Source organism: Falco cherrug, chromosome 7, assembly GCF_023634085.1.
Source record: "Falco cherrug isolate bFalChe1 chromosome 7, bFalChe1.pri, whole genome shotgun sequence".
In the NCBI taxonomy this organism is placed as follows: Eukaryota; Metazoa; Chordata; class Aves; order Falconiformes; family Falconidae; genus Falco; species Falco cherrug.
In genome coordinates this window covers 1748321-1775683 of record NC_073703.1, presented here as the reverse complement: position 1 = coordinate 1775683, position 27363 = coordinate 1748321, and the positions used below count along the sequence as shown (strand labels likewise).

The 27363-nt window shown below is 39.9% G+C and overlaps 1 protein-coding gene across 3 annotated transcripts in view; it reads left to right on the top strand.

Moving 5' to 3' along the window:
* Positions 1-27363, top strand: part of NPTN (neuroplastin) — a 59710-nt gene that overhangs the window by 10966 nt on the left and 21381 nt on the right. For 2 of the 3 annotated variants that reach the window (XM_027802798.2, XM_055716275.1), the window contains exons 2-4: positions 14909-15256; positions 20766-20934; positions 25518-25612. In XM_027802798.2, the coding sequence (XP_027658599.2) occupies positions 14909-15256; positions 20766-20934; positions 25518-25612 (612 nt within the window). The remainder of the gene's footprint in view (positions 1-14908; positions 15257-20765; positions 20935-25517; positions 25613-27363) is intronic. The other variant, XM_055716276.1, reaches the window with a different exon arrangement.

The window sequence follows — 27363 nt, the reverse complement described above, 5'->3', positions numbered from 1 at the left end:
GGGACTTGCCCTTTTGCTCTTACAAGCTTCACCCCTCTGCTCAGGCCTGGGGATGACCATCACTCTCTGGTCTGACACCAGTGCTTTCAGAACTGCCAAAAAGGTTACATTTCACAAAATTGTGTTCTACTGTATTTGGGTTTGTGTTTCTGTTGATGACTAGCATCCGTCATAGAACACTTTAGGTCATGTTCACCTTTGGATTTCCCCTTCCAGTGTAGGTGCTATCACCTCTGACCCTTGTATTTTTGGCAGTATTTGAGCTTTATCCTGTTAGTGCTGATTCTTTCTTTATACAGAATGATTAGGAATGGTTACCTGGCTGTAACCATTCAGCTCTGTGAGGGCTTTTCTGCTTGTTGTCAAACATGACTGTAGTATAAATGTTTTTATTTCTTTCTGTTGTGTTGTTTGTATTTAGATCAGTTATGGTGCAATTCTCCCCATTTTTTTTCCCCCCGCAACTTCAGCAGAGAGGACACTGTGTGGTAATGCAGTGTTCCTTTCCTGGCTGTTTGCTTGCAGAAACGAACTGCTTGTTGTGGACAGGACAGTTCACATCTATCCCCAGTTTTGAGGATACTGAACCTAATATAAAATTTAGATATACAGTACTGATGGTCTACTTTCAGACTTAATTTGTTAAGTTTTTAACGGACAGATTTTTTAACACTTTGCTGCAAGTTCTGTAGTGCTCAGTAGCAACTTAGGATCTCACTTAAGGGTGTAAGATAGTTTTAAAGCAAATCTGCATGTTTTGGGTCTCAAGATTCTCAAAGCTCCTATTTTTAGCAATAGCAGGACCAGTTTAGTGACCCCAATCTTGAGCCATATGGAGTAAGAAAAGAACAAAAGTTGGTTTTGGTTTCTAGGAAGTGAATTAGTTGGGAGAATGAACAAAAATGACAGGATGGAGAGAAATAGCTTTTAAGGAGCTATAAAATAATGCCCAAGGCAGTAACAGTAAAAGGGCATGGATGAATACAGTACTGGTTAGAGTCTTCTCCTTTCCCATACCTCCATCTTCATAGTCTCAAATCTTGCTTTAAATAGATACAATGAAGTGTGTGGCTCTTTAGTACACGGTAAGTGTTTGATAGTTATAGTTGCTTGTCAGTAGCCTCCATTTACATTTTTCAGCAAAGCATTATCACATTCTTTTTTGTTGTCCCTTTATTTATGCCTCTTCTAGGCAGCAAAGTAACTGCAGAGATGATTTATCCTTTTAACAGCACCTACCAGATGTTAATCTGGCATTGGCTGCCCAGTCAGTACCAGTATGAGGGTGCCTTGTCCTGCATTGCTGCTCTCCTCTTCTGGGACCTCAGTGTGACAAAATGAAGTGGATTTATAATTCCCAAAGGGTTTTCCAAATATTATACTTTTGTCCTCTTTTTGCAAACTGAAACAGAGCTCTTGCCTCAAACAGATGGAAAATTACTAAATAAAGCTTTTTGGTTTCTTTGTGGAAATGTAAACTTGCTCTAAGATGGCAATGAAAATGTCACCTTTAGTTTAGGAAAACCCTCAGCAGCAAACTCTTGAATGCTGACAGAAGATCACAACATGTTTGCCCTATTCTTACATCCTTGCTGCAACCACCACTGTTAAAGGCCTGCTACAGGATAAATTTTTTCAGTGCTTCTGTCTTGTCTGTAGTAAGGTATTTAAAAAATGTCTTCTAATGCTGTTGTAAAGTGACTGTACAATGGAAAGTGGTCTGTGGTTCAAGAGCGCGTGATGGACTTCATAGTGTTGTCATGTTAAGTATGACAGCTCTTTACCAGCGCTGTGATGTAAAATAGAAGTAATACCTTTTTTACTGGAGTTTGGGGAGATGATTCAAACTAGGTTTTAACCAAATTGTTTACCATTTATACCATTCTCAAACACCATAAATCTCTAAAACGTAGTCAAACGCACTCTTAAATATCTCTCAGCTGTAGGTCTGGATTCCCTGTTATCTTGAGGAGGCTGGACTTGAGTTCTCTTGATGGTTCAGGCATGCCAGATCCTGCCACAGACGTCTGTGTAGTACTTATTTTTGTTTTTCATATCTCCTCAGTTTTATAGTGAAGTCATCTCAATCCCTTGCCGTTCAAGCTTCTAGTTCTCACTCCTGTCAAGCTATCTGCGTAAATGCATTGTATCAGTCATGTGGTGGTACTGCTGCTGAGTTCAAAAAATAAGAATTGCCAAATTAATGTTTAAAGGCTGCTTAGCTAACTGTTAGGGGGCTTCACTTCTTTAATGCTTGCAGAACCCTTATAGTAGATACAGGTTTTGGGTTGTGTCATCCCGTCCCCTCATTAGTACTGGTGGCGTGGTGGTGGTGGTCTGTAAATTTCCTGAACAAAAGAACAGGTTTCTTTCAGTATTTTATGTCAGCTCCCTTTTATGTTGCGTATTTGAAGAGTCCAGATCTGCTTGGCCCTTAATTGGATTGCTGCTTTTGCTGTAAAAGAAATAGTAGGGGAACCAACTCAAGAGGGCTCTAGGCTGCGTTTAAAGCTGTAAGGCTGACTCTCTTAGCTAGAAAACCCAGAAGCTCAAAAATGGAACCCTTTAACCATGACTGGCGTTTTGGGGGATTTTGTGGCCCTTCAGCACATAATTTGTGTGAGGCGTGAGGACAAAGTCAGGAGATCCGAGTGGCTTGGTTCCCTGAGATGAGCAGGCTTTGGCTGCAGGAAGGCAATTTCTACATGTGGATTAGGATGCACAGTGTGTGTAATCACCAGTTAGGCTTGTGTTAATCTTGGCTGATACTGAACTTGAATTTCATCTCATAAATAGCAATACTTGATGGTGTAGAGGAGCTGCCCTCAGAAGTTTATTTTTGTCCTAATAATCTAAGTGGTGTCAGTAGGCCGTGTGAGATCAAACCCCCGGTCCAAGAAAGGATCTGATCTATGATGTAACTGATGCAGCTGTGGGTACTGGCACAAAGCAGTGGGAAGGGCAAGGCTATTTCTATTGGCATGTCCTATATACAAGTCTGTGTTGGTAGACAGCTTGATGTGGATGTCTGAGTTAGCAAAGCCTGAACTGCGATGCAGAAATGGCTTGGGGAGAAACATTATTTAAAAATGCAACTCGGAACAAAGGTGTCTCAATTTGCAAAGGAACAGAAATCTGGCAAACAAATTGCAGCATCTCTGCCACTTTCTAACACGTTGCCTTTTCCTCTGCCACAGCCTTCCCTGTAACTGGAATGCTATAATGGTGTTCTCCGGGAGATTACAGTCTTTGGGCTGTCTGCTGCCACTTGTATACACTGCATAGCTTGTCTGACCAGGGAGATCAAGACCTGACCTTGTAGAGGTGTGTTGCTCTGGAGTTAGTAGGCAGTAATTCTCTCCAACTATGGTGAACATAACCTTTTGAAGTAAATAAAGCATCCCTCCTCAAACCCCGTCTCCTGCAGCAGGGCCAGTATTCTTACATATTGTTATTAGGCAGATCTTGCTCTGTTAAAAGTTGAACTCTGATTTACATCTTAAAATGTATTGTACCTAAAATGTAGTACACCTTCTGCTAATAGTATTTCTTGTGCACATAAAGGAATATATTTTTTTCTGAATTAGTTGTTCTCAGCCCTGCCTGAGACTGTGTGACCTGTTACATAATCCAACAATTCTGCAGAGGGCATTTCTTTTAAAGGGTGGTGTATTGAAATGTCCTGCTTCTTCATCGTGGATGAGATGGAGCAGCTCATACATATGCAGAATGCGCAAAAGGGAAAAAAGAGGTTTGACGTTTAGTGTGTGCTTCCTTAATGCTAAAGAGAAATGTAATCAATCTCTTTCCAGACACACGTTTGTTGGATCAGGAAAGGTCAAAGCAAAAGTGAGGAGTACTGTAAACCTTTAGCCCTCTAATGGCATAGTCTGAGGATTTTAAATAATTAACCTGAACACAAGATACTTATTGTTATCCTCACCAACATTTTATAGCGTTTTCAGTATCTTTAAGTTGCAAATCTAATGATCTTAAAACTTTTATGGGATCTTTAGCATGCAGGCTTCGATTGCTGTTACATGTTAACACTAGACAAATTTAAATTGCTGTCTGCTGTAACTCTGCTTTTCAGTGTTGTGAAGCTGCATTCCTTCCTGCTTATTTCCAGGGAGTGGGTTCCTCGTTGTTTTGGGGTTTTTTTTTTTGGCAATGTACAGAAGCCTTTCTGTCTGCTCCTGTGTCTTTCTGCAAACTAACAAATGCTGGCCTTTTTTTTTTTTTTTTTTTTTTTTTTCTCCCTGCATGGATGATTATAAGTCTCTTTGTCCATGAGTTGTGCCAGGGAGAAGCATAAATAGAAAGAACAGGAGAATAATGCCTGTCTTTCCTGAGGATGATACAAGTTTAATCTTTGGAAAAACATTTGAGAAACTGGCCTACAGATCCTCCATGGAAGGAAATCTCTTGTAATATACGCTCCTTGATGGGTTCAAACCAGCTTCCTGACAGCATGCGCTCTTCAGAACCACCAGGCATGCAAAAGCAGCATTTCCTCACAATTACATGGTTTTAAAAAGCCTTGGCATGGCATCCTGCACTATGCCAGCATCAGACAAGCAATAGTCCCAGCTCCTTCAGGTGATTAGGTTGGGTGCCTGATACCAAGTGTTTGTTCTGTAAGTGTCTGTAGATAAGGGGATTTTTCGCCTTCAGATTAGAATATTTTATAGCTCAAGGTTGTACAAGAGGGAGAGCATGGGTACTTAGTGAACCTGATTACCACTTGTATGTCTGCTTTGAATCCCTAATCAGTTGGCTAGAGAATGAAAACTGCCTTAAGTCACTTGACTCTTGCATCAGTCCTCCAACGCTGAGCCCCTTCAGTTTGTAGTCGGCCCAGGGGAAGGTTTTCTAGTCATGCATGTAGCATTCAGGAGCATGATGATGAGAAGCCTCTTTGGAATTTTAAGGTATTTTATTACTAAGACTGGCTTGTGTTTTGCTGGCATTGTCCTGAACAGAGATGTGTGCCCTCTGTGAGGAGCAACTTACCATTTTCCTGGAATCGCTGGAATGGCTTTGTCATCCACATTTAATTGGTATTATGTAAGTTGTTGGTCTACATGAAATGCTGAATAATGAAGTTACCCAGGCTTGCTTTCTTTAAAGCACATGATTGAAATGCCACATAGCTAAATATAATTCTGTTTAAGATGTTGTCTTCTGTGCTACTTGTGGTGTATGTGAGCTACTTCAAAGATGGATAGGAGTAGCTCTTGACTCATGTCCTTTTTATATTTTCTTTGAAATAAGAAGAAACATGCTTTTTATGGCACTGAATAAATGCATGCACTTGCTGTTGATCTGGATACCATTAACTGTTTCACAGGGAAATTAAAATGTGCTTCAGACTGATCAGAGTTGGTTTTGTAATGTCTCTGTCGATCTGTTGTTTACTTGGAGAGAGTTGGTTGGCGCATCATAAGTAAATGGGGGATTTTTCCATACCTCCTATAGAAGTGGCTTCTTTAATTACATGTCTGCAGTGATATTTAAAAATGTGTCTTGAACCAGTATGTCCAAAACAGAGAGAATTGCTTTAACAGACAAACTCACAGGGCAGAGACGCTTGGAGCTTTCTAGTTCACACTTCTTCAATGCGTATTAGCAGATAGGCTTGAGACAAAAAGCCAACTTTGATAAGGAGGAAGCTATAAACTGAAGATAGAGCTTGCACTCAGTAGAAAATGAGCTATGGTAGGGACTGCAGAATTCATTTTGGGGACAAGCTTGTGCAAAAATTACATCTTTTTGCCCCATGTCTGCTCCTTGTGTCATTTGAATAGTTAGTTTATACATGTAAACCACTGCTTTAGTTATCAGCGCTTTTAAGTCCTTTGCAGAAAATACAGGGATTGGCAAGTTAGAGATCCTTAACAAAGACCAATTAAACGTTGATATCAAGCTTTGCTTACTGTTTCAGAAGTGCAACATATTTCAGTTTTGGTCTATCATTTTCTCAGTAACTAATTGAAATACCATGTTTCCCAGTTGTTAGTAAGAGACCCACGTAAGTGTTCCACTTACTTCTTTGGACTATGCTCTTTTATAGTACTCGAGAAATAAGAACTTTATTCTTCCCACCTAAAGAACTGGGAAAAAAGATCTGCCAACTCCTACACTTCAAAATGTGACTATAGCCAGCAGGCTGACATCTACATGGAGCTAAAATGCGGGAGTAGATACCAATTCCTTATTCTGTTCTTCTTTAGCTGGATATGCCAGGCTTTAATCATGCCTTTTTCATGCCTTCTACCTTATAGTATCAAACATACTGGTACGGGGTTGTTGCAAAAGTGGAAGAATTGTAAATACTTCCACAACTCATGAAATTGTGTGTGAATATGAGAAAGATGTCTGAAGAAGGTTTCTGAACCCAAAGGATTTATATAATGAAAACTTATATGGGGTGAAAGTAACTTCCTGCAATTGGAAGTGCATAGCTGCAATTGCTGTGACACACCAGTGTCTTTTCTACCCAGTAGTGTTTCTATGCACTGTGCTTTGTGTTTTTTTTTAGTGAAATGTTGTTACTGAGATCCTTTTCTGCACAATAGAAGTAACCATAAAATAATACTTGCACTTGAAAATCATTGCAGTGTGAAGTTAAACATTGCTTTTTTTATTCTGAGGAAATTCTTGAACAAAAGCATGAATGTGAATGTATGTGGAATAAGGCCAATGGGCAGCTTGAGAGCCTCAACTTGATCTAAGGGTTTTGTGTTTGAGGGAGGCAGTTGGACTAGAGGACCTTCAGAAATCCTTTCCAGTCTGAATTCTCTGATTATAGCCCAGAAGCTGATCACTGTGTGTGTCCTTTTTCCATCCATCTGTGCAGAGAAGTGTCTCTTGGCTACATGGGGCATATTCCCAGGATGGCCTTATAACTGTGAAGACTCCAAAGCCATTTACTTAAGGTCTTTGAATTTTATTTCAGCAAACAAATGTATTAGCTTGTCCATAAATCTTTTTGCATGTCAGATCAAGCAAGTTTTCTAATGCACAGAGAAATGAGGAATGTTGGTTTGAATCCAGAAAATGTTAATCCTCATGTCTGTGGACCTGGAGAAAGTAATCCTCAGGCTTCCCTCGCTGTGAAATGAATCTAACGCTGTATCATGGGCTCATGAATTTTAGATGATGCTCTCTGGGTAGTGTTTTCCTCTAGCAGGTCGTAACCTACCTTCAGCTATATAAAGCTGCATGATGAGATGCAGGAATTAATTTCATGCATTGCTCCAGTTCTCAGTATACTTGTAGACAGCATAGGCTCATCTGGATATCTGATATGCATGTCACAGTACTGCTTTTAAAGCTGTTTCTGCAGTTAGCTGAAGAATAGGGCAAAACAGACAAGAAAATTAATGCCAGGTTTTTTTAGTTGATGGGACTGGTTTGGCATTTTGGAGACTATAACCAAATGTTGCTGATGCAGCACACAGTGGTGCTACTGCAGCTGGTGAGGTCAGCAAAGAGGACAGGGAGTGCCCTGTAAAACTTAAACCCATCTCTTATCAGGGAAGTGATTAAGACCAAACCCATTTCTTATCAGTGGTATGATTAAAACTCATGCTCTTTAGTGATGAAAGAATAGGAAACCGTGAAACCTACTAGATGATAGGTGAAAACAGGCAGGATGCTTTAGTGCCTTCTGTGGAATTGAGGCCATCTTCATCCTTCTCTGCCTGGCATGCTGGCTTCGCTTTTTTGTAGATTTGACTAATTTCAGGTATTTTGGTTTAGTAGAGGTGAATATTGGAAAGAAACTAAACATTAAATAGGTTGCTTTTTTTCCATCCTAAATGAAGTAAAAATGCAATACTTTGACAAAGTGATAGCGGGGTTTTTTCCACCCTCAAAAAAATTATCGCTTAATTAACACCCTTCAGTGAAGAAGAAAAAAGGTGTTAATTAGAGTACCAGTCTATGTAGCAGACACTTGGTGCATGTTTTCAAAGTTTGGATGGGTGCAATAGGAAAATGAGGAGGGGAGAGGAGGAAGGCAGCTTCTTACTGTAGTTTTCTTTGATACTCTGATGCAAGTTAGAAGTGAGACTGTTGCCATGTAAATAAAGGTGAAAATAAGCTAAAGTGAGGGCAAAGCCAGTTGAGAAGTGCTTTGTGGACTGCCCAGGATCATCTGTTCTTTCCTATTTTAATGAAGTCTTTACAGCTAGCACTTGTTATCCTGTTCCCTGAAGCTGCAGTAAGTGTGGTTATTCCCTGGAGCTCCAGCCGTGCTTTGAACCCCTGAGTCCTGGTGTCCCGAGCAGACTTCCCTTGGGAGGAGGTGGTTGTCTCTGAAGTAGTACAAGTGCAGCGTTTCAGGAGCCTGTTCAGGTGTTTGCCTCTGTCATATTACATTCTTCCCTCTTGAATCCTCATAACTGCAGTGGGTTTTTAACTCCACTGCAGAAGATCAAGCGATTTATCTAGTCACTCTGAAGCATGTGCCAGTGATGGTAAAGCTTTGTTCTGTTTTACCTGTGCAGAGCCTTGGGTACTTGGAAAAGCTGGAAGAATTTTTTAAAAAAGAATTTTAAAAAAATCAGACTGTATAATTCAGAAATCCAATTAGGAAAAAGGTGTGAAAACGGTTTAACGAGGACATCACTGAAAGCTTCAATCCTAATGCCTATTTTTGGCGGCAGAACTTCAATACCAAGAGTGATGGCATTTGCCAGAGTAACATACTGATATTTCATCTGGAGCATTTTGGATAACACTGGTCTATAAAACAGAAAAATTAACTTTGGCAAAAATACTTTTTGCTATTCCATTTAAGAAAGACATTCCTGAAGGCATGTATTTACAAAAATGGATTACACTGTATTAATAAGGAGATTTTTTAATGGATTTTCAGAGACAAAAGGAAACAAAAAAAGGGCTAGCTTAGCTCTTACTTTATTCAATCATAGATAGGTGGAGTTGCAGGCAAATTTCTCAACCAGTGCACAGAAATAAAGTCTCCAGAACTGTGCTAAAGGCCTGAGAGCAGTGGAGAAGCAGTGAAATGCAGGCGTATGGCGGGCTAATAGGACCAGTAGGAAATACCAGCTGCTTGCTGGTTGTGATGGTTTTAATTGTAAATACAGAAAATGTAAAGCATTCCATCACTAACTAGTCTACATTTCATCAGTGTATTTTGGCTTTATACTGAAAATCAGGTTTATTCTTGCACTAGCTTTGCAGATTCTTTTTTGAGTTTTAAACTGTTTTTTCTGTCTTCGTGCAAGTAGAATTCACCACTGCTTTGAACCTCTGTAAACAGGCCCTTGTAGTCTTGGGCTTCATAGCTTGTTTCCTGATCTTTGCAGACTTTTCAAGATGGTCTCCTATTGCTGTTCGATGTGATGGTCTTGTGCTTGTCTTCAGCTTTAATATTCATGCTTGACATATGCAAACCTGAGAGAAATTAGTTTGTTCTGTATTGCTGGGGCTTTTTGCAATACCTGCATTTCAATTAAACCTGTTTGTTTCTGTCTTTGCTGGGACTGGTTTAAAGTTTTCTTTCCTCATCTAGCACTTATGTATGTTTTCTTAAGGCAAAACATAGTTTTATTTTTAAAATCCCTTTATTTAGACTACATTTTAACTTGAGGAGATCAGTATTCTCCCTGCTTTCCTTCTCCGCTGCCGTTGTCATTGATTCTTTTGCAGCCTAGTGCATCTTGTGTTAAGTTTCAGTACAAAAGGATACTTAAATTAATAGTGCAATCATTTCTGCAACTCGGGGATGATTTTGTCAGGTACTGCTTTCTGTATGTTTTTAGACTGGTAGATCACTGCTAGCATATCTTATAATTGCTGATATCTCTATCAAGATCCAATGTTGAGTGTTCATTCTAGCAGGCAAGGAAGTTGGGAGGCTCTTCGGTCATTGCAGTTGTAGTATTAAGCTGTTCAGAGGGACTCCAGCCAGGGTAGAACAGAAGCTAGTCAGAAGTTGGTCAAAAATAAATATTTCAACACAGTTCTAATACAGCATTAAACTAGGCATTTATATGTATTTAATCCTGCAGCCCCATGATGATGTCAGCAAGAGAATAAACCTTGTTCCTTCTCCCACCCACACCTCTTCCAGAGGTACTTGGTTACAAACTCTTCTCTGGCGTCTGTCGGTGAGGGAAATAGCTGCAGTTGGAAGGGGTGCTGCAGCTGTATGAGGTTGAAAAGGGTATTGCTAGTATGTAAAGCTGTGAGTCATTTATATGCCAAAGTTGGAATGTAGCTTGGCTTTGCCTTGCTTGCTTTTGGCCAACAGATAGCTCATAAATATTGGCAGAAGAAAAATTAATCTGAAAAGGTGTCTTCCATTGATAAAGCCTCACTAATGCAAACAGGTTGCTCAGGAGTGGTAAAGCTAAGCTTTTATGCCCATTTAAACTCTCTATCTTTAGGCTTCTTGTCCACTGTCCTCTTCTGAACTGTGCATTTGTCTGATGTGGAGCTCTTCCGGCTTTCTGGCTCTGGGAGTCTGCTGTACATGTTTCTCTTACTGCATATGGAAATTTTTGGCTGTCCTTTTGAATAGCTCTTAGCTTCTCCCCCCACTCCCAGTTCAAGTGCACCTGTCTTTCAAAATGCTTTTTTTTTTTTCTTCTTAATTTGGATCTAGTGGTTCTTCACATTTCCAAACTCTTAAAATTTGTATTGCAGTGAAGAGCCCTGCTGCACGCTGGATTTCATTAGTCTTTTGCAGAATTATATGTGACTATCAATTGTATGAGACTAATTTGTTTCTCGAGTTCTCTAGAGCAATTCATCCATTGCTTTCCTTGCCTTTATCCTCAAAATTGGTGAATGAGATCAAATCTTCAATAAACATTTCCAAAGTGATCCAATATTACTGCCACTTGTTCTTCATTCTGTTCTTCAAGCATATAACAATCAATTAATGAGAATTAAAAAAATTGTTGGAAACATAATAGGGTACTTGAATAGCTACACCTTCTGGACCATCGTGTGTTATTTTTCTTGCATTCTGGTATATTATGAAGACTTCTTTGTGAGGGATATTTAACAATAGATTTTCCCTTGTTCTTTCATGCATGACAGTAATTAGCTTTAAAAATATCCAAAACCTGAACAACCCTCCCCTTCAAACACCTTTTTCTTTTAGTGAGGAAAACTCACTGTGCAATAGAATAACTTATTGATGACTATAATGAAATAAATACGACTGTCAATATCATGAAAATTTACAATATCAAAACTTCATAAGAATATTTTCTTGTAATCACTTGAAGGTGCTTACTCCTATTGTATTTGACAGTAAGGATTCACTTAGAAAGTAGCAGAATAGCCCAAGTTGTGAGCCTGTATGATCTCTAGATTATTGCTCCTTTCTTTCAACCTCCCAAGAGCCCTGACCTTTGAAAGCTCCTGAATGTTGGTGGCAGTTTGGCTGTGCTGTTCCATATGGGGCTGATGCTTGTAAGCTGAAAATGGTTCTTGCAACCAGTGCTTCCTACAGGTTACACTTCAGAAGTAAGACAGCTACAAATCACAATTAAGGGCAAGTGTACAGTTTTAAACATATAGAGTATAAATCACTTTAACAAAACCTTGACTTCTTGGCTTGATCTGTGTTTTAATATGCATTTGTTCTTTTGGTGCTCCTGTCCCTAGAATTCTGCAGAACTTAGTAATAACAAGGCAGTGAGTACTGTTCTTGGAGAAGACCAAGTAAGGGAACTGTTGGGCTCCAAAAGCCTCTTATGTAAGCAATGAAATCTGTATAGTGTCATTTTCTGTTTGGTTTTGCACAATTATGGAAATTACTCACTATTGCCAAAAAGCAGGAGTACTTAAATTTCCAGACTCCTGTTGTGTTACAGGGAGCGTTCTTTGTAATATTTAGCTTTCCCTGCCCCCCCCCTTTTTTTTTTTTTCCCCTCTTTTACAACATGGCTGCTTGGTACTGGCAGACTTCATCTCTTTGTGCAGCTTTTGGCTAGAAACCTTAATTGGAAATGGCCCCCTGGCAGATGTACAGTAGCTGGAAGCATTGCCTGAACTTACTGATGATGTTTGCTGTATTGCCTTTGCTGTTTCTGAATGACTGAAAATGCAAAACAATAACCTGAGACTCTTGTGTAGAGTTTTTAATAGCACTGCCAGTCCTTTATAATGCAAAGTTTTTTTATTAATTTCTATATGGAGTCTTTTCTACCACCTTCATTCTCATTTGTTCTTCCAGGATTTTATTCTAACCTGGAATACCTTTTCAAAGAGCATTTTTATCCCTTGGTGGGGTGGAGAGGGCCACCAAGTTCAGTTTGTGTTTCTCTTTGCCATCGTTATGGAGTTATCTGTGCTGATGACATGATTACTAGGATGAGGATAGAGTGCATTGAAATATATTGTAATCTGAGACATTGTTTTTCAAGAGGATTTGAAACTCATGGAAATGGAGGGTTTAAAACTTAAACCCAGAGAATATTTACTAAAGAGACCTTTTGATGCAATTGTCCAGTTTAATCTTTTTAAATTATTTTTAGGCTTTGTGCAAAAGTTGTAATACTTTCAACAGCTTAGTGGTTGCAGAATCAGATCCAAACCTGAAAGCTTTTGACAGCTTGTTTTATCCAAATTACTGATACTTCTTTTAATAAGAGGATTTACAGTACTTTTTCATACCACATATGTGTATTGTGTAGCCCCAGCAGCAGTGCAGCTCAGTTATTTTAAAATACACAATTACACCCCTTCATTCCTGCTACAAAGGCTAGGTTAGCCTTTCTTGCAGTAATGGTTGCTCAGTGGCTGGGGCAGCTGTAGAAGTAGGATTGAATTGCAGCTTTAGGGTTTTTGGTCACTTGGCCTTTGAATTCAGGGATGTGTTATACGACAGGGGAGTTCATCATCTTTGTCAGTGTGTAATGGAAACTGGGAACCTGAAGCGGAGGATCACTTTCTGAGCAGTCTTCCCTGAGCAACTGTCATCTCTTCAGCTGTGACTGGCATTTCAGTATTATGGTGGAAGGCTACAGTATAGAAGAGAGAACCACTAAGCCTTGGAAATAAGCTAGCCTATGCCATATGCTAGTGCTTTAGCCTGTTGTGTTTAGTAAACCACGCTGAGATAGGTGCCAGTCTTGCTGTTTGATTTATGCCTCTACGAGAATACTAAGTCATCCTTCTTCAGCATCCCTTGAAATGGGGACAGTCCAGCAGAGCAAGATCATAACCCGGTCTCCTGTGTTACCTCAAGCAGCAGTGTTGAAAACAGCGTGATCCTTGTTAACCTCAAGGGACAACAATGGTGGTTGTAGTGCAGTTTGTAACCCCTGGTAATTAGGGCACTTCTAGTGCAGTAGCTTTTCCTCTCTCTTCCTGCAATGGATTACTTGCTGTAGTATTTCTGCTGAGCACAGAGCTCGCTTACTTTAGTGTAGGAGTAGAAGGCTGGCAAATCCTTGTCAAATGAGTTTGTAAGTGAAACAATTTCTGAGGTTAATATTTTTGAGTGTTTGTTCTTGTAGCTGTTACTTGTAGCTACAGCACAATTGCTCTTCAAATGCGACTGTGCCAGCAATGAACGGTTTCTCTGCATGCTCTGGAGACTCTTGGTCTTGTTTTCTTGCCCAAATGATTCTTCAGGGATGCATCTATAGTGCAAACTTCCCACGTAATTGTCAGTCAATGTACAACTGTTTGTTTCACTGATTCATGAGCGTGGTCAAATGATGTGTGTGGGGAAGTGCTATTTGATGGGTGTACATCAGAAATTTTTCCAAAGCTTGAAGTCCACCTTTCAGTTTTCTAAAATCCGTTGAATTGTCTTTCAATCCTCTTCCTGGAAATAAGCTGTGAATTTGAGGAGAGGGATAAAACAATCTTGAGTTTTATCAGCTGTGTGGCACTCTTAACTCTGCTGATGAGAAGTCCTGCTGCCCATGGAACACAGCAGTATGATGGGTTTTGCTGCATAATCTGTCTGGCCAGCTGTATTCTAATCTTTTAGGGGGGGGCCTGGCGGGGGAAGAGACTAGCTTTAAGGCAACACTGTTTTCAATAGATAGCTTTGAAAATAGGATTGAAGGACAATTTAGTATGTCTGTGCTCTTAACACAGCTCTGAAGCTGGTAAGTATTGAAGGATTTCATGCCATAATAAGGGTATTTTGGCCTGACCACTGAATGTCAGTATGGCATCTCATTTCAGAAGGCAAAAATCGTGTGGTCTGTTCAAGTACCTTTACTGTCTGTTTCCTAATTAATGAAACTATCTTTTGGCCTGTCTGCGTATATACCCCTACAGTTCCCTTTTACCTTAGAAGGTAGTGAGGCTTCTGGAGCTGTGGCGATCTAGCTACTTCAGGAAAGTAGGTCACTTGCATCTTGGGGAGTTCCCTGCCTCAGAAGTCCAAAATAGATGGAAGAAAAGGTCAAAACAGAGTTCACAGTTGTGAGCTGTGTAGGGCCCAAGATTAGGGCTTTTCCCTTTTTTTCCTAGGTAGATAGGTCATATAAAACAAGAAAACTCTGATTCAGAGAAAAGACATCTGGCCACGAACACTGAACACTTGCCAATTACAAGGTCCATGCAACTGTAGAAGGCTTGAAAACCCATCAGTCTGCTCTACAGCTCTGAGCTGGCTGGTGTGTGTGGCAGCCGTGGCCTGGAGTGGCCAGGGCAGGCGCTTCATGCCGTGAGGCTGTGCCTCCTGTGAATACTCTGAGTGGGGGTGCACTGCTTTCAAACTGTTGTTGACCTCCATCTGCAAGTGGTCCATGTTGTACTTTTTCTATGAAAGTTGTGGTATCATAGATGCTAATGTCTTACTTAACTCTTTGTTTTCTGCACCTCATTGCTTTGTTCTTTATAAGATCTTTTGTTTTCTGCCGCTCTGTCACTGCGTTTCTGCTGCCCCTCCCTCTAGCTGGGTTTGTCAAGTCGCCCATGTCAGAAACTAAACTCACGGGGGACGCCTTTGAACTGTACTGTGATGTGGTTGGGAACCCCACTCCAGAGATCCAGTGGTGGTATGCTGAAGTCAACCGGGCTGAGTCTTTCAAACAGCTGTGGGATGGCGCTCGGAAGCGCCGTGTCACCATTAACACTGCCTACGGGGCGAATGGGGTGAGTGTGCTGAGAATAACCCGCCTTACCTTGGAAGACTCTGGGACTTACGAGTGCAGGGCCAGCAACGATCCCAGGAGGAATGACTTGAGGCAAAATCCCTCCATAACGTGGATTCGAGCCCAGGCTACTATAAGCGTCCTTCAGAGTGAGTCCGGCACCCTACAGTAGTGGCACTGTAGTATCTAGAGACAGTCTAGTGACCCTTACCCTCCCATTACCCTGATAAAACCCTCTGCTACCTTGTCCTGTTGTTTTGAACCCAAGACTGCTCCTCTACCTGTAGTGCTGATGTTGTCTGCCATCTGTGTCTCTTCTCCTTAGGATCAAAGGACTCGGGGAAAATCTATGGATCTGTTTTATAGCTTCCGTTTGAAAACAAGCCCTGTGTTGAATTTGTTTATCCCCTACTCCTTTTAAGTTTTGTAGTAGGTTTCCAGCCACCATAATGCTGGCTTCTCCACGAGTGCCTTTATATTTGTTTTTCTGTTCTTCCCAGGTCTAACTGTTTTATTTTTATTTCTTCTGTTTCCTTGGAATTTCTCTGAATGCCTTCTCACGTGGTTTTGGTTGCATATATGCTTCTGTTCAAATCCTTCCCTTTTAGTTATGTGTGATGTTTAATGTTTGGATTTTTCCATGAAGTTGTGGTGTTTCTTTTCCTTTCTGAGCAGCAGCATGTTTCTAATGAGTTCTCTGATGCAGCAGCACTGAACTGATGCAGCTATTCTTAATCCAGCCTATGAAAGGGGGGGGGGGGGAGAATATAATTTGTTGAACTAATAACTTTAATAACTTTAGCTAGATGACTTTCATCTGAGAATGTAACTTTTGGCAGCAGAAAAGCTTTCAAAAGCAGAGAATGTGGTTGACCCAGAATTGCTTTTTGTTCTTTATTTTGTTACAAGACTTTTCTGCATTCAGCTTGCTTTTAAAGTGGTCCCAGACCAATTTGGAAATCCGCATTGTCAGAGAGTAGAGAAGAATCCTGTTTCGTTTTGTGTAAGATGCAAAACTTCTGCATTTGCTAACAAGGTGAAGCAAATGTCTAAGGAGTTATAGGTAGAGTCAATTAAATTTGCAACATGAGCCTGCTGCATGGAGGTACAGGAGATCTTGCTTTCTCAATGATTTTTTTCAATGTCCTAAGGTGGCAAAGAGTAGAGCATAGGTGTTGTTTTGCTACTGTACTCTGTGCATAAATAAACCCTTTATGTACCACTTAGAGCTTTGTCTGGGTACAAAAATGTCAAACTCTGTAATTACGTCTCAGTTATGTTTTTGGATACATTAAAACCAATCAGCCAAAAAAAAAAAAAACCCACAACCAAAAAACAAACAGAAAAAAACCACAAAAAAACCCCAAACCCAAACAAAACAAACCACCCCAAACTCCCTAAAGCTTGATGCTGCAGTTGTCACTGCTGGATCAGAGACCTTCCCCTGGAAAATGGAAACAACATTGATATGTGTGAAGAAACAGATAGTGAATCCAATGAGCAGACTGACTTGAAAACTTAAGTGCCATTGGGTGGTTCAGCTCAAACCTGCTCAGCTTTCAGTCCTAATGCTTGATTCTTCCTTTGTCCTTTGAGGTCCCAGAGAACTCAGATGCATAGATTGCTTGCATGACCTACAACAGCAAGAGCTGGGTAACTTCAGGAAATTACACTGCCTTCAGACAAAGCAAAAGAAAAAAAAAAAAGGTCTTCTAGGAAGTAATGTCTTCTGGAAATCCCCTCTACCCCTGTTAAGACATTTAGGCACCTTTCTTTGTGTCCAGTCAGTTTTAGTAACCTACTGAGGGAGAAAATCCTTTTCATATAAAAAGTCACCATTTGGGAACGAGTTACTGTGAAGATGTCTTCGTATGGAAAGTGGATTTTTCCCCTCTCAGGGCATTGATATTAACCTGCTCTGGGGTCTGAAGTTTAACCTTTTGTCTTCCTCCTCAGTTAACATTGTCTTGTTGCATCTCGTGCTACTAACTCTGAAGTGTGTATCGTGACTTCATTGCTAAGTGCCTTGTGCTTGGGATAATGCTTCTGCTTCAGTGTTTTACTTGTTGGGGGGGGAAATGTTGAACCAGATACTTTAATGCCTTCACTCTGTAATATTGTGTATGTTAAGAGATCTGACCAGCTACTGCTTGGGAGACAGACCACTTGGACATCAAACTCCTGCGTGACCGTGCTGGACGTGGAGATAAGGGGGGGACGCAGGTTTCCAAGCTGTCCCTGGAAGGTGGACACCATCTTATCTGAAGCTGCCCAAAATGCCTCAGCTGCTGTATTGTGTGTGTGAACACAATTTGTCTTTGGAATGGGGATTTTCTGACTAAACAGTGTTGGAGTTTCCAGCTAATGCTGGCCATTTTGCTGCTGGGTTTATTTGATCACTGAAAGGGAACATCAAACATACCAAAAAAGCACAACCTCTTTTCACTGCCCTTTAAATCACAGCTTGTCTTCAATACCAGAACTGAAGTGTAGAGAGGTCAAGTGCAACTTGACTTTTAAGTTAGTACCCAAGAACTAGCATCTGGCTTCTATCTCATTCCTAATTTGGAAAAAGAATTTCACTTATTGATGGTTGGGGATTTGATTGTTTTTTAACTCTAAAACCTTGATCTTGCATAAAATGGGCAATTTAAGTGATGTATAAAAAGAGACTGTTCAGCATCTTGCTCTTTTAAGTGGATATCCTTCTTTGGATGTCACTGTCCTGGTAGTATTCCATTTGCAGTGTGTCTTCTAGAATTAAATCAGGCTAGGACTGCCAAATCACTTTTTGAAAATATAAACAAATTAAAGAAACATAAGTGTAGTTAAAAGATGTAAATGAGACTGCAACTGCCTTTAATTTTCTTAACCTAAAACTCAAAAAGTTGCAAGTCAGACACAAAAGGCCCCAGCAAACTTTGCCCCAGGCGAAACGAGCTCGAGACAACTGTAAGTATTTTCTGGACATCACACCTTAGCAGAGGGGTAGTTAAGAAGAGGTGTCAGTTAGCAGGAATAGTCATTTGGAGCTTCAGGCAGTTTTTTTCTATATGTTTTGGTTCATCAGTGTTAGAAGCTGAAGAGTCCATTATCAAAAGAATCTGAAAGCCATAAGATTACCACTGTCAAAACCCTTCTGGATTAAGTCTTTGACTTTACAGTTTTTGTAGGGACTAGATTAAATTTTTTTGTGACTTTTTTCCTGTTGCTAGCATTTGTATAATGCTTTCTGATGGCCACACTTATGCTTTCCGTTTCTAGGACTGCTGCAGGCTGATCACCACTTTAGGTTGTGTCTCAGCACAGCACAGACAGCATTAGCATCTGTTAGAATGGCCCTTGCTAGATGTGTTGCAGTCTCTGTTAGAGTGGCCTGAAGCCTGTCTTGCCAACATCCTCCTCCTAAAAGGGAAACACTGCGTTTATTTTTCAGGCTGCAGACTTGAAGACACTGCTTTTATCATCAAAGAAAATTATTAAAACAAAAACCAGTATGATCAGTGAATTCTAGCAAAATTTTATTTCTCTAACATGCGGACACTGAATTATTATTTCAAACATATTGTTAAAAATATTTCCAGAGCTCTGTTAGTATTTTTGTGAGAATGCACACAAGCTTTTTGTTGGGGATTGAAAAGCAGACAGAGCAGTCCAGTAATGGTATGGTTGTAATAAAACAAGTTTGTACCCTGTAGGACCCAGATAGATTCTTGCATGCATAAAATTCCCAGCATGGGAAAAATGAAGCAGAAACACAGTTGAAAATATGCGCTAATAGTGAAGTGTCTAAGAGAAGTGTCAAAAACCTTCTGTTACTACAGTACTTGCTAGTTTTTCTGCAGTCAAATGATACTCCTAGGTTTAAGTAGCTGAGAAAACAAACTGTAGACAGTCTACTGAGGAGAGGGGGAAAGGATATGCAAGACTGGAATGGCTCTGTTGAGTTATTATAGGTAGGTGTATTTTATCCCTGCCTTTCTGGGCAGTAAGTACCGTACTGTTGGATAGATGAATGTTTTATATGTTGAAAAATGCAGTGTTTCTGATGATATTGGTATTTTCCACTTCCCCTCGTTCTGTTTCATAATTTGTGTTCCAAGTGCTATGCAGATGAATATCCAAAAGACTGCATGACTGTGACTAAATTTATGTTCTAAATACTACAAGGCATAACAAAATTTACAGGGTTAAAAATTCTGTGCTGACTTGCAAAAACAATGAAGATGTCCGTTAGTGACTGACTTCCTCAGACTCCTGCCCTTTCCTGCTGACGAGAATGCAGAGGAGGCAGCCCTTGCATTCTGAGAGGTTGGTGCTGCAGGAGAGTGGCTGGTGAAATGAGCAGCTACTTCTTTGGAACTCATTTCACCCTTTAAAGTAAGGAGATACATCAAAGATAGAGGGCACACAGCAGCATTTACACAGTAAAGACTGCTCTAGTAGTGGTCTTTAGTTCACGCTGAAACTATAGCCAATGCTAAATCTAGATATTTTTGGAGGACAAACAGCAAGAATTCTTAAATTTCCTTTAAGCTCTGGCATCCTGTGTTTGGATGTTTTTGTTGGGTTGTTGGGTTTTTTTACAGAATACTTGAAGCCAGATGTGAGCCATGAGACCTTCAATAGAAAGGTCTTTTTACCAAGTTTGGGGAGAAACTTGTCTCTGAATATTCAAAGAATTTGTCAGCCTTATTTGACAGACAGTAATAGCTGTCTGCATGATCTTAAGAAACTGTGGTTATCAAATGTAAGGACAGTGCCCTCATACTAATCTTATCACTTCCGTAAGGCTTTTCCCTAAAAAATGTGAATTTAATGTTACCAGGTAAGATTATAATGTGAAATAGCCTGGGTTCAGTTCTAGTGCAAGCAGCAAAGCATGTAACTCTTGTGGTCGGTTTATGCAATGGGGCTCACATATTTATTTTTTTTCTTCATAAATGTTTATGTTTAAGGTTACTTCAGAAAACAAATAGTTTCTGACTCTTAACATGGTGTATATTCTCACTTTTTATTGCCAAGAGTTAAGGGCCACTTTCAGGTATTCTTAATCAGACTTGTGCCTTACTCACACTGGGTGTTTGCTTGAATTTCAGACACCAGGGAAGTTGTGCTATTTGAAATACCTTGTGTGCACAGAATATTTTCCTTACGTAGACATTAGTATTTTTGCAGGGGGAAGTCTGGAAATAATATTCAGAAGACTGTCTAACTTTTCTATACAGAAGATGAGTTTGTTTTAAACCTTGAAGTAGAGGAACAAAGTAATAGAACCAATAGAAAGAAGTCGCTTCTAAAGGACTAGCTGATCTCTTGTGTATAATAGTCACAGGATGTGTGTTTTCCCATGTTATGGCCAATAGTGTGTAAAAACTTATTAATAATCTTATGTAGAAATGTGTCGTGAGGTTAAATATTAAAATAAACAATCTAAAATATATAATTCTCTTTTTTCATATAGGAGTGCTGATCTGTAAGGTGTTGCCTTCACTAGTGGTCAGCTGTTTTATTGTGACTTTCTTGATGTCTCCCAAAGTAGTGCAGTGACATTCCTTGTGTAATCTTTTCCCTTCCTGATTCCCCTTTGAATTTTAAACTAGTGTGGCACAATTGGCAGTGAAGATTTGTTGCTATTTAATGTATCCTTTCTTTCAGAGCCCAGGATCAATGCCAGTGAGGATGTAGTGATTCATCTGTATGGTCCGGCTGTCACATTGCAGTGTAATCTCACCACAAGTCCCAGCCCCCTTTCTGCCAGTTACTGGGTGAAGAACGGAGAAGAGATCCCTGGCACTAGAAAATCTTCCAACACTACAGAATACAAGTAAGTCTCCTTGGGATAACCTTCACGTTACACTGGAGAATGGTAGACCTACAGCTTTGGAATAGGTGATGAGATGTCGGGACTCCAAGGTCCCTGGTCCAGCTTCACAGTGGTCACACAGATTGGGTTGGTCTTCATTAAAGGCTCCACAAAAGGTACATCTGTGAACAGCATTAGAAGAAAGAGTCTGGAAAGACCATTGTCTACAGCTGTCCCAACTGGCTCACGTAAACATAATGTCAATAAAAACATACTGTAAACATCTCCTCTCAATCTAAACTTGTTTAGCTCTTCTCTAGAGTATACATGTGTGGACATAGGCACAGACATGCAGCCTAGTTTTCTTTTCCTCTGTGTTGTGCAGTCTCTATCCTATTTATGTCTGCATAAAGATGGATCTGCAGCTGTGCATCTTTGTTGTGCAGGGAAATGAAGCACATAAACCAGCCGATTTCAGCAGTGATTTAGTAATTTTCTGGCCTTGGGAGATAAAAAAAGTGTCTTCTCTGAGTTGTTACTGATGAGTTGTCAGACCACTACTATGAAACGATGCCAAATCTTGATTAAACCAGTACAGCTGTATCACTTGTGCTTCTTATTTGTCAGTACATCCAAGTTTTTCAGCATTAATCTCGTCCATGTGTGGATTCTCTGGGTTTGTCTTTACTTTCCATCTAAGGGTGTGAAGGACAACAGAGCATGTACAGCCACCTGTTCTGGTGCACTGTAGCTTGCATCAAGCAGAAATCTTTTGAGGGTTTCTGTGTTCCTGAAGTGAGGCTTTCTTGCCACGGAGTTGGTGAGAGCATGTGAAGCTTGCGCAGTGATGCCAACAACAATCTGTTTTGTATGTGTGATTTTTGTGTTATTTTCTTCCATTTTCTTTACTTGATGCCAGTGTGGATAGCAAATACAACTTTCTGTTCAGTGCTGAGCTAAGATGAAAGAATGGTTTAACCACTGGTGGTAACTTACTCTTTGGAGACACTAGACCACTTCTGACTCTCCTGCTCGGCTGTTACACCAGAAAGAGGTGCCTATGTCTGATCAAGGCCCGCTACATTATAGCACATCTGGTTTACTGTTCCTTGCTTGTCCACTAAAGCAAGGAAACATGCCTACACACTCAACTGGCTTCTTTCTGTGTCTAGCACAGTACTGTGGGCTCTTTACCGCACTGATGTTGCATACTGGCACAGGATTAAGAAATATTAATGAATTATTAATTAATTAAGAAAGGTTTTTGTTGCCTTAGCAAAGCATCGTTTCATCCACAGTATTATGGAAGTTGTGTTTGATGCTGATGTTCAAATTTTTCCTTTTGTTCTCTGCTTTAGCTCACTTTGCATTATCTGTTCCATTTTGCAGTTAAAAAAATAGTCTCATTTAGTTCCCAAATTACATCTTGTTACTTTCTCAGTACAATGTTTGACACTGGGTCTGAGTTTTAAAGGCTCTACTTTCTTATCTAGCAATTAACTTGATGAGCAGTCTTGTCCAAAAGCACCAGCTTGAGTGGTAAAAAAGGCGCTTTGCATCAAGGTTACCGAAAATTGCACATTATTATTTAAGAAGCCAGGTTTTGAGGCTGACTTGTCTATAATCTCTTCCAAGCTGCGGTGGATTTTTCCTTCCAAATTCCTCTGTAAAGGAAGAATTAAACTTGGCTTCAGTTTTAACTTCCTGGAGAAGAAGGAAGTAAGGTGGGCAGACTGTAAGACAGGCTCTCTATTCCCAGAGAATGAAGGGGCTGCTAGAGCATGCCGCAGTCTCGGGGACAGCTTGAGAAATAGTAGATTTGCATTTGCAAAGTAGATCTTGAATTCCTGATCATTTTTAAGCTGCTTTGCTGCATGTTGTGGTTTCAGGCTTTCTGTGGCATTTTTTTGTTGCATATGATCACACTGCATTTGATCGGTTTGTTAACGTCTAGTTTGATTTGATCACTTGTGAACATGGAAATACCAGATTTTGTCAGTGAGGATCCATGCAAGTAGTGGCAACATAGTTGTGGTTAACAAGAGGATGTTTCACTCAAGCACTTTTTAAATACTTTGTTAATCTTTTGTGTTCTATTTATTTTCCTTAAAAAAGCTTTAGGTTCTTGGTTTTTCAGTTATTAACATGTGTTGGTCTGCTATAAAATAGTTAGAATGTGAAGTTCAGCATTGTTTGCTATACAGAAAGCTTCAGAATTTATAGGTTAAACTACTCCTTAAAAATCCTGCTTTATACAACATTAGAAACTGAATACATCTTTCCTCATTCTTCATTCAAACTTGTTTTAGCTGCTCTTGCTGGAAGCCAGCTGAAATCAGAAAGCTCAGAGTTAAGTATAGCTTTTTAGTTCACCATTTTAATTAAAAATGGGCAAGAATTATTTGTAGTGTATTCTTTTACAGCAGAAGGTGCCGGGAAGTGGTTCTGGCCATCCTGTCCTGTCATTGTAGAGACCTGTCCCCTAGTCTACATTCATAGTTTGGAGGAAATAAGGAGTGACTTATTTGGCAATTCCTCATCAGTTAATTCAGAGTTGTGTAGAAGGTTGCTGAGCTAAACTGAAGAAAATAGTTGGTGGGTTTTTGTTTCTGTTTCTTTTTTTGTTTGGTTGGCTTTTTCTGCATCTGCTGAAAAGTCTACATGTACAAAAAGCTGGGCTTTTACTAAAGCCACAGGACTGGAGGAAGTTGTTGGCTGCACAAACTTGTTTCAGGTGCTTGTTTGTCTTTAAAACTTTGCAGCTGTATCAGTTTACACTTTTTTAATGATTTATGGTAATAATACTCTAGTACTGGCTGTTGTCAAGCAGTCTGTGTAGAACTGAAAGAATACAGTGTCTTACTTCCTCACCACCCTCCTGAAGCGTTGACTTAAGTGAATAAAAAAAGAAGTGGTCAAAGTATGATTCCTTCACTATTAAGGACCTAAATGCAATTACAGAAGGCCAGGTATTCTCTGCCTTCCCTCTCTATTGCAGAGTCGCAAGATAGCCTGGTGATGGGAGCAGTTGGCTGGGGTTGTCTCACTGCAGCTCTGTAGAGTGCACCTTTGCCAGCGGTGTCGGCAGGCATTAATGTTCAGCGTTGCTGCGCACTTCCTAAGGCTGCTTCGCCTGCCTACAGTTTAAATGGCAATTATGCCTTTGATGCTTGATGATTCTTAAGTAGTTGTTCTTTCTGTCATTATGATAATCTGTAATTCTAACTCCGTGAAAAGTGGGTACATTATTGCTTATCTGAAAGACTTATTAACTTTATAACTAACTTCAGACTTTCACTGGTCGACTCCGGAAAGAAGTGCTGTAAACACAGTGAAGACTTGGGTCAAAGTATTGTGTTAAACTGAGTGGCTTTTTCCATGTGTCTAAGCAGTTTCCATGCTTCATTCTTCTTCTTTTTTTTTTTTTTTTAAAAATTAATAATTATATTACTATATATATAATAATTAAATAAATAAATCATATAAATAAATAAAATATAAGTGAAATAAATCAATTTAATAATTAATTAAATTATTTTATTACAGTGCTCTTCTGCACAGTTTCTGTTCATCTGCAAGCTATTTACTTAATGTGTTTTTAAAAAATAGTAATAATGAAGAAAGCTAAGAAGCCTTTCAGTAAAGGGAGGGAGGGATGAGTAGTACTCTGCCTTATTCTGTGCTGTATGGAGATGTGAATTCTGCGTCACATCATTGTATGCTTCTCTAGTCTAAGATGTCTTTTGTAGGTAAATATTTGAAGAACATACGCACAGAGCTTTTTAAGTCATTTGTATCCAAAAGCTTTTTGAAGGACAGCAAAAGCTGGTGAACTTGAAGGTAGCACCATCTTGAGTGTAAAGTTATCTTGGGCAGTTTTTTCCTGGCTTTTTGTTTGGTTGTTGGGGGTGAGGTTTTTTAGTATTTCTTGTTTGTTTTTATTTTGCATTTGTTGCAGCTCTGATTTTCTTCTGGCTGGTTTGCACCTGTTTTCCCCTCTACTAGTTGTTATTGCGTTAGTCTTTCCTAATTTCAAGTGGCAGCAGATTCCTGTGTGGTGTCTTCATGAGTTGACCAGCTTTTGCAGTTTTTCCACTTGCAGCTTGAATCAAAGCCATTAATGGACCAGTCTCATATCTCGTAAGAGAAAAAGAAAACAGCTTATGAAATGACAGTGTAAGCCTTGATTGTGTCTGTTGCTTTCCAATTGGCCATGCTATGATTTTTTTAATGCAGATAGTACATACAAATCCAGTTTCTCCCTCAGTGGGAGGTGGTATCTGCCTAATAGCCTAGCAACTGGAGCGTGACTCACATCAAACTAACTGTAGTGCATAATTAACAGGTATTGGGCTCCTTCTTTGCTTTTAAACTAAATGCAGTGTCTCTAGCTAAATTGATACTGACTTTCCAGACTAGAGCTCACCCTTTTTCTAGGCGTACAACATCTCTTATTTCAAGTAGGTATGTCTGTATAACATACCTTCAATTAACAAATGACAGCTGTGAAGTATGGGGGGTAGGGAAATAAATTCCTAGCCTGCTCATTTTTGGTTGCTAACACAGTACTTAACACGGCTCATGTGTTCTCTCCCTGTCTGCAGGATTTTGAAGCCCAGAGCAGAAGAGTCAGGGGAATACTTGTGCGTGTTTGTGTTTTCAAACTCTCCTATAGCCAACGCCACTATAGAAGTGAGAGGTACTCTTTTTTTGTTGTTGTTTTATTTCCTCTTCCTGAAAGTGTATGCTTCCACTGCCTCTGCCATCGTGCTCGGTGTCTGTACGAGAGAGCCAGCTCAGGAGGCCTCTTCTCATGATATATAATATGTGTCCAATCCTTGGTTATAATTTCAAGGGAAAGTCTTGCACACAGTCGTAGGGGAAAGATCTCACAGATAAAAGATTATGACCATTGCATTTGTGGTCCACACAAGAGGTACTAAAACACCTTCTAGCACACTTCTGCACTCCTTTGGTAAATCTGGCTATCACAAGAGACCATACCTGTCCAGCAGGATAAAGATTGCTGTAGAATGTGTTTGTGCTTATGCAAAGACAGCTGCTGGTTCCTCCATCTTTCACCGTAAATGAAGCCATCTGAATGTATTCAATGTACTTTGTTGTGAATAGGAAAAGAGTAAGAACCAGCATCTCTCGCGTGGTAGCTTGGAACTGTCTTTTTGTCTGCAGAGACTATTTCAGTTGCTGGGAAAGCCTGGGTTCTGGTTGGGACAGATGTCCTGTACCAGATTGGGGTTTTCCACTTTTGCGCACCATTTTTTTCTGTCTTGTGTATGTTAGTAGTCTTCTGACCTCTTTAGGACCCTAAAATAGTGGATAGAAACTGCAAAATGTGAAAGGTTTGCACCAAGCTTTATGGTAGTTCTTGAACAAAAGAATAGTGTTTCTGTTGGATGTACAACATAGAGGTGATGGTGTTTTATACAGTATTAAACTACTGCCACAATACAGTTGTTCGTTTGTTGAATAACTGTGGAAATTACTGGCCCACTGCTCTGCAGTAGCTGTGGTTTGTCCCTTATATGCTGTAGTAAGATGGAATTGATGCAATATGGCAGCTTTGTTGGTCAAAGGCAGATGAGTTTATAGAAAAAATGTGTTAAAAAGTCTTGCAAACAGCCTATGTGCATCTGGGACTATACTGATGCTGGTTTTATGAAGGTGTACTGTAAACTTGTTTGAAATCTACGTTAGCATTACTTACCATCTTCCTTACACATTCAGCTTAAATATGGAGCTTCCTCTACTGCTGTTTGAAAATAGCAAATGGGAAGGAGGAAGCTTCACACTATCTCTTAGCACCCCTGTGCCAGTGATGCAGCCTGTCCTGATCTATATTGTGATCATTGCTGTTTAAATTGGGTATCACAGATCTGTAGCAAAAGCTGACAGCTGACCTCTTTCCTGGGAACTTCTGGTGCCCCACTGCATGGTCAGGTTCCTGAATCTGAAGTGAGGAAGTGGGGGTAATTCGGCAGTCTGTGTGAAATGACAAATGCAACAGTATTATTCTGAATGCCATCTTTCCTCTCTAGAGAACAGCGCTTTTTGAACCATACAGTTTCCTGGGGAAGAGAAATATTGCCATATACATAAGCATTCTGACAGATTGCTGTACCAAGAAAAGCTTGCTGATTTTCTGTATCGATTTTAAAAGGTTTTTTCCCATGATTTTGCATAAAACAACCTATCAAAATATACCTAGTGTTTAACCAGATCTGGCACAGAAGCTATCTGTGCAAGGGAAGAAGGAAATTAAAATATGTGCGCGTGCAAGTGCACCCCAATTTCCTGTTGGCCCAGCTAAGAGGTGTATGGCATGTGAACACGTGAGAAATGGACTTACTGATTAAAAATCTTGACTGAATCTCTAAAAGTAATTATTGCCTTGCTTATAGCAAGTTGAGTTCAAACTTACATTGTACTTCT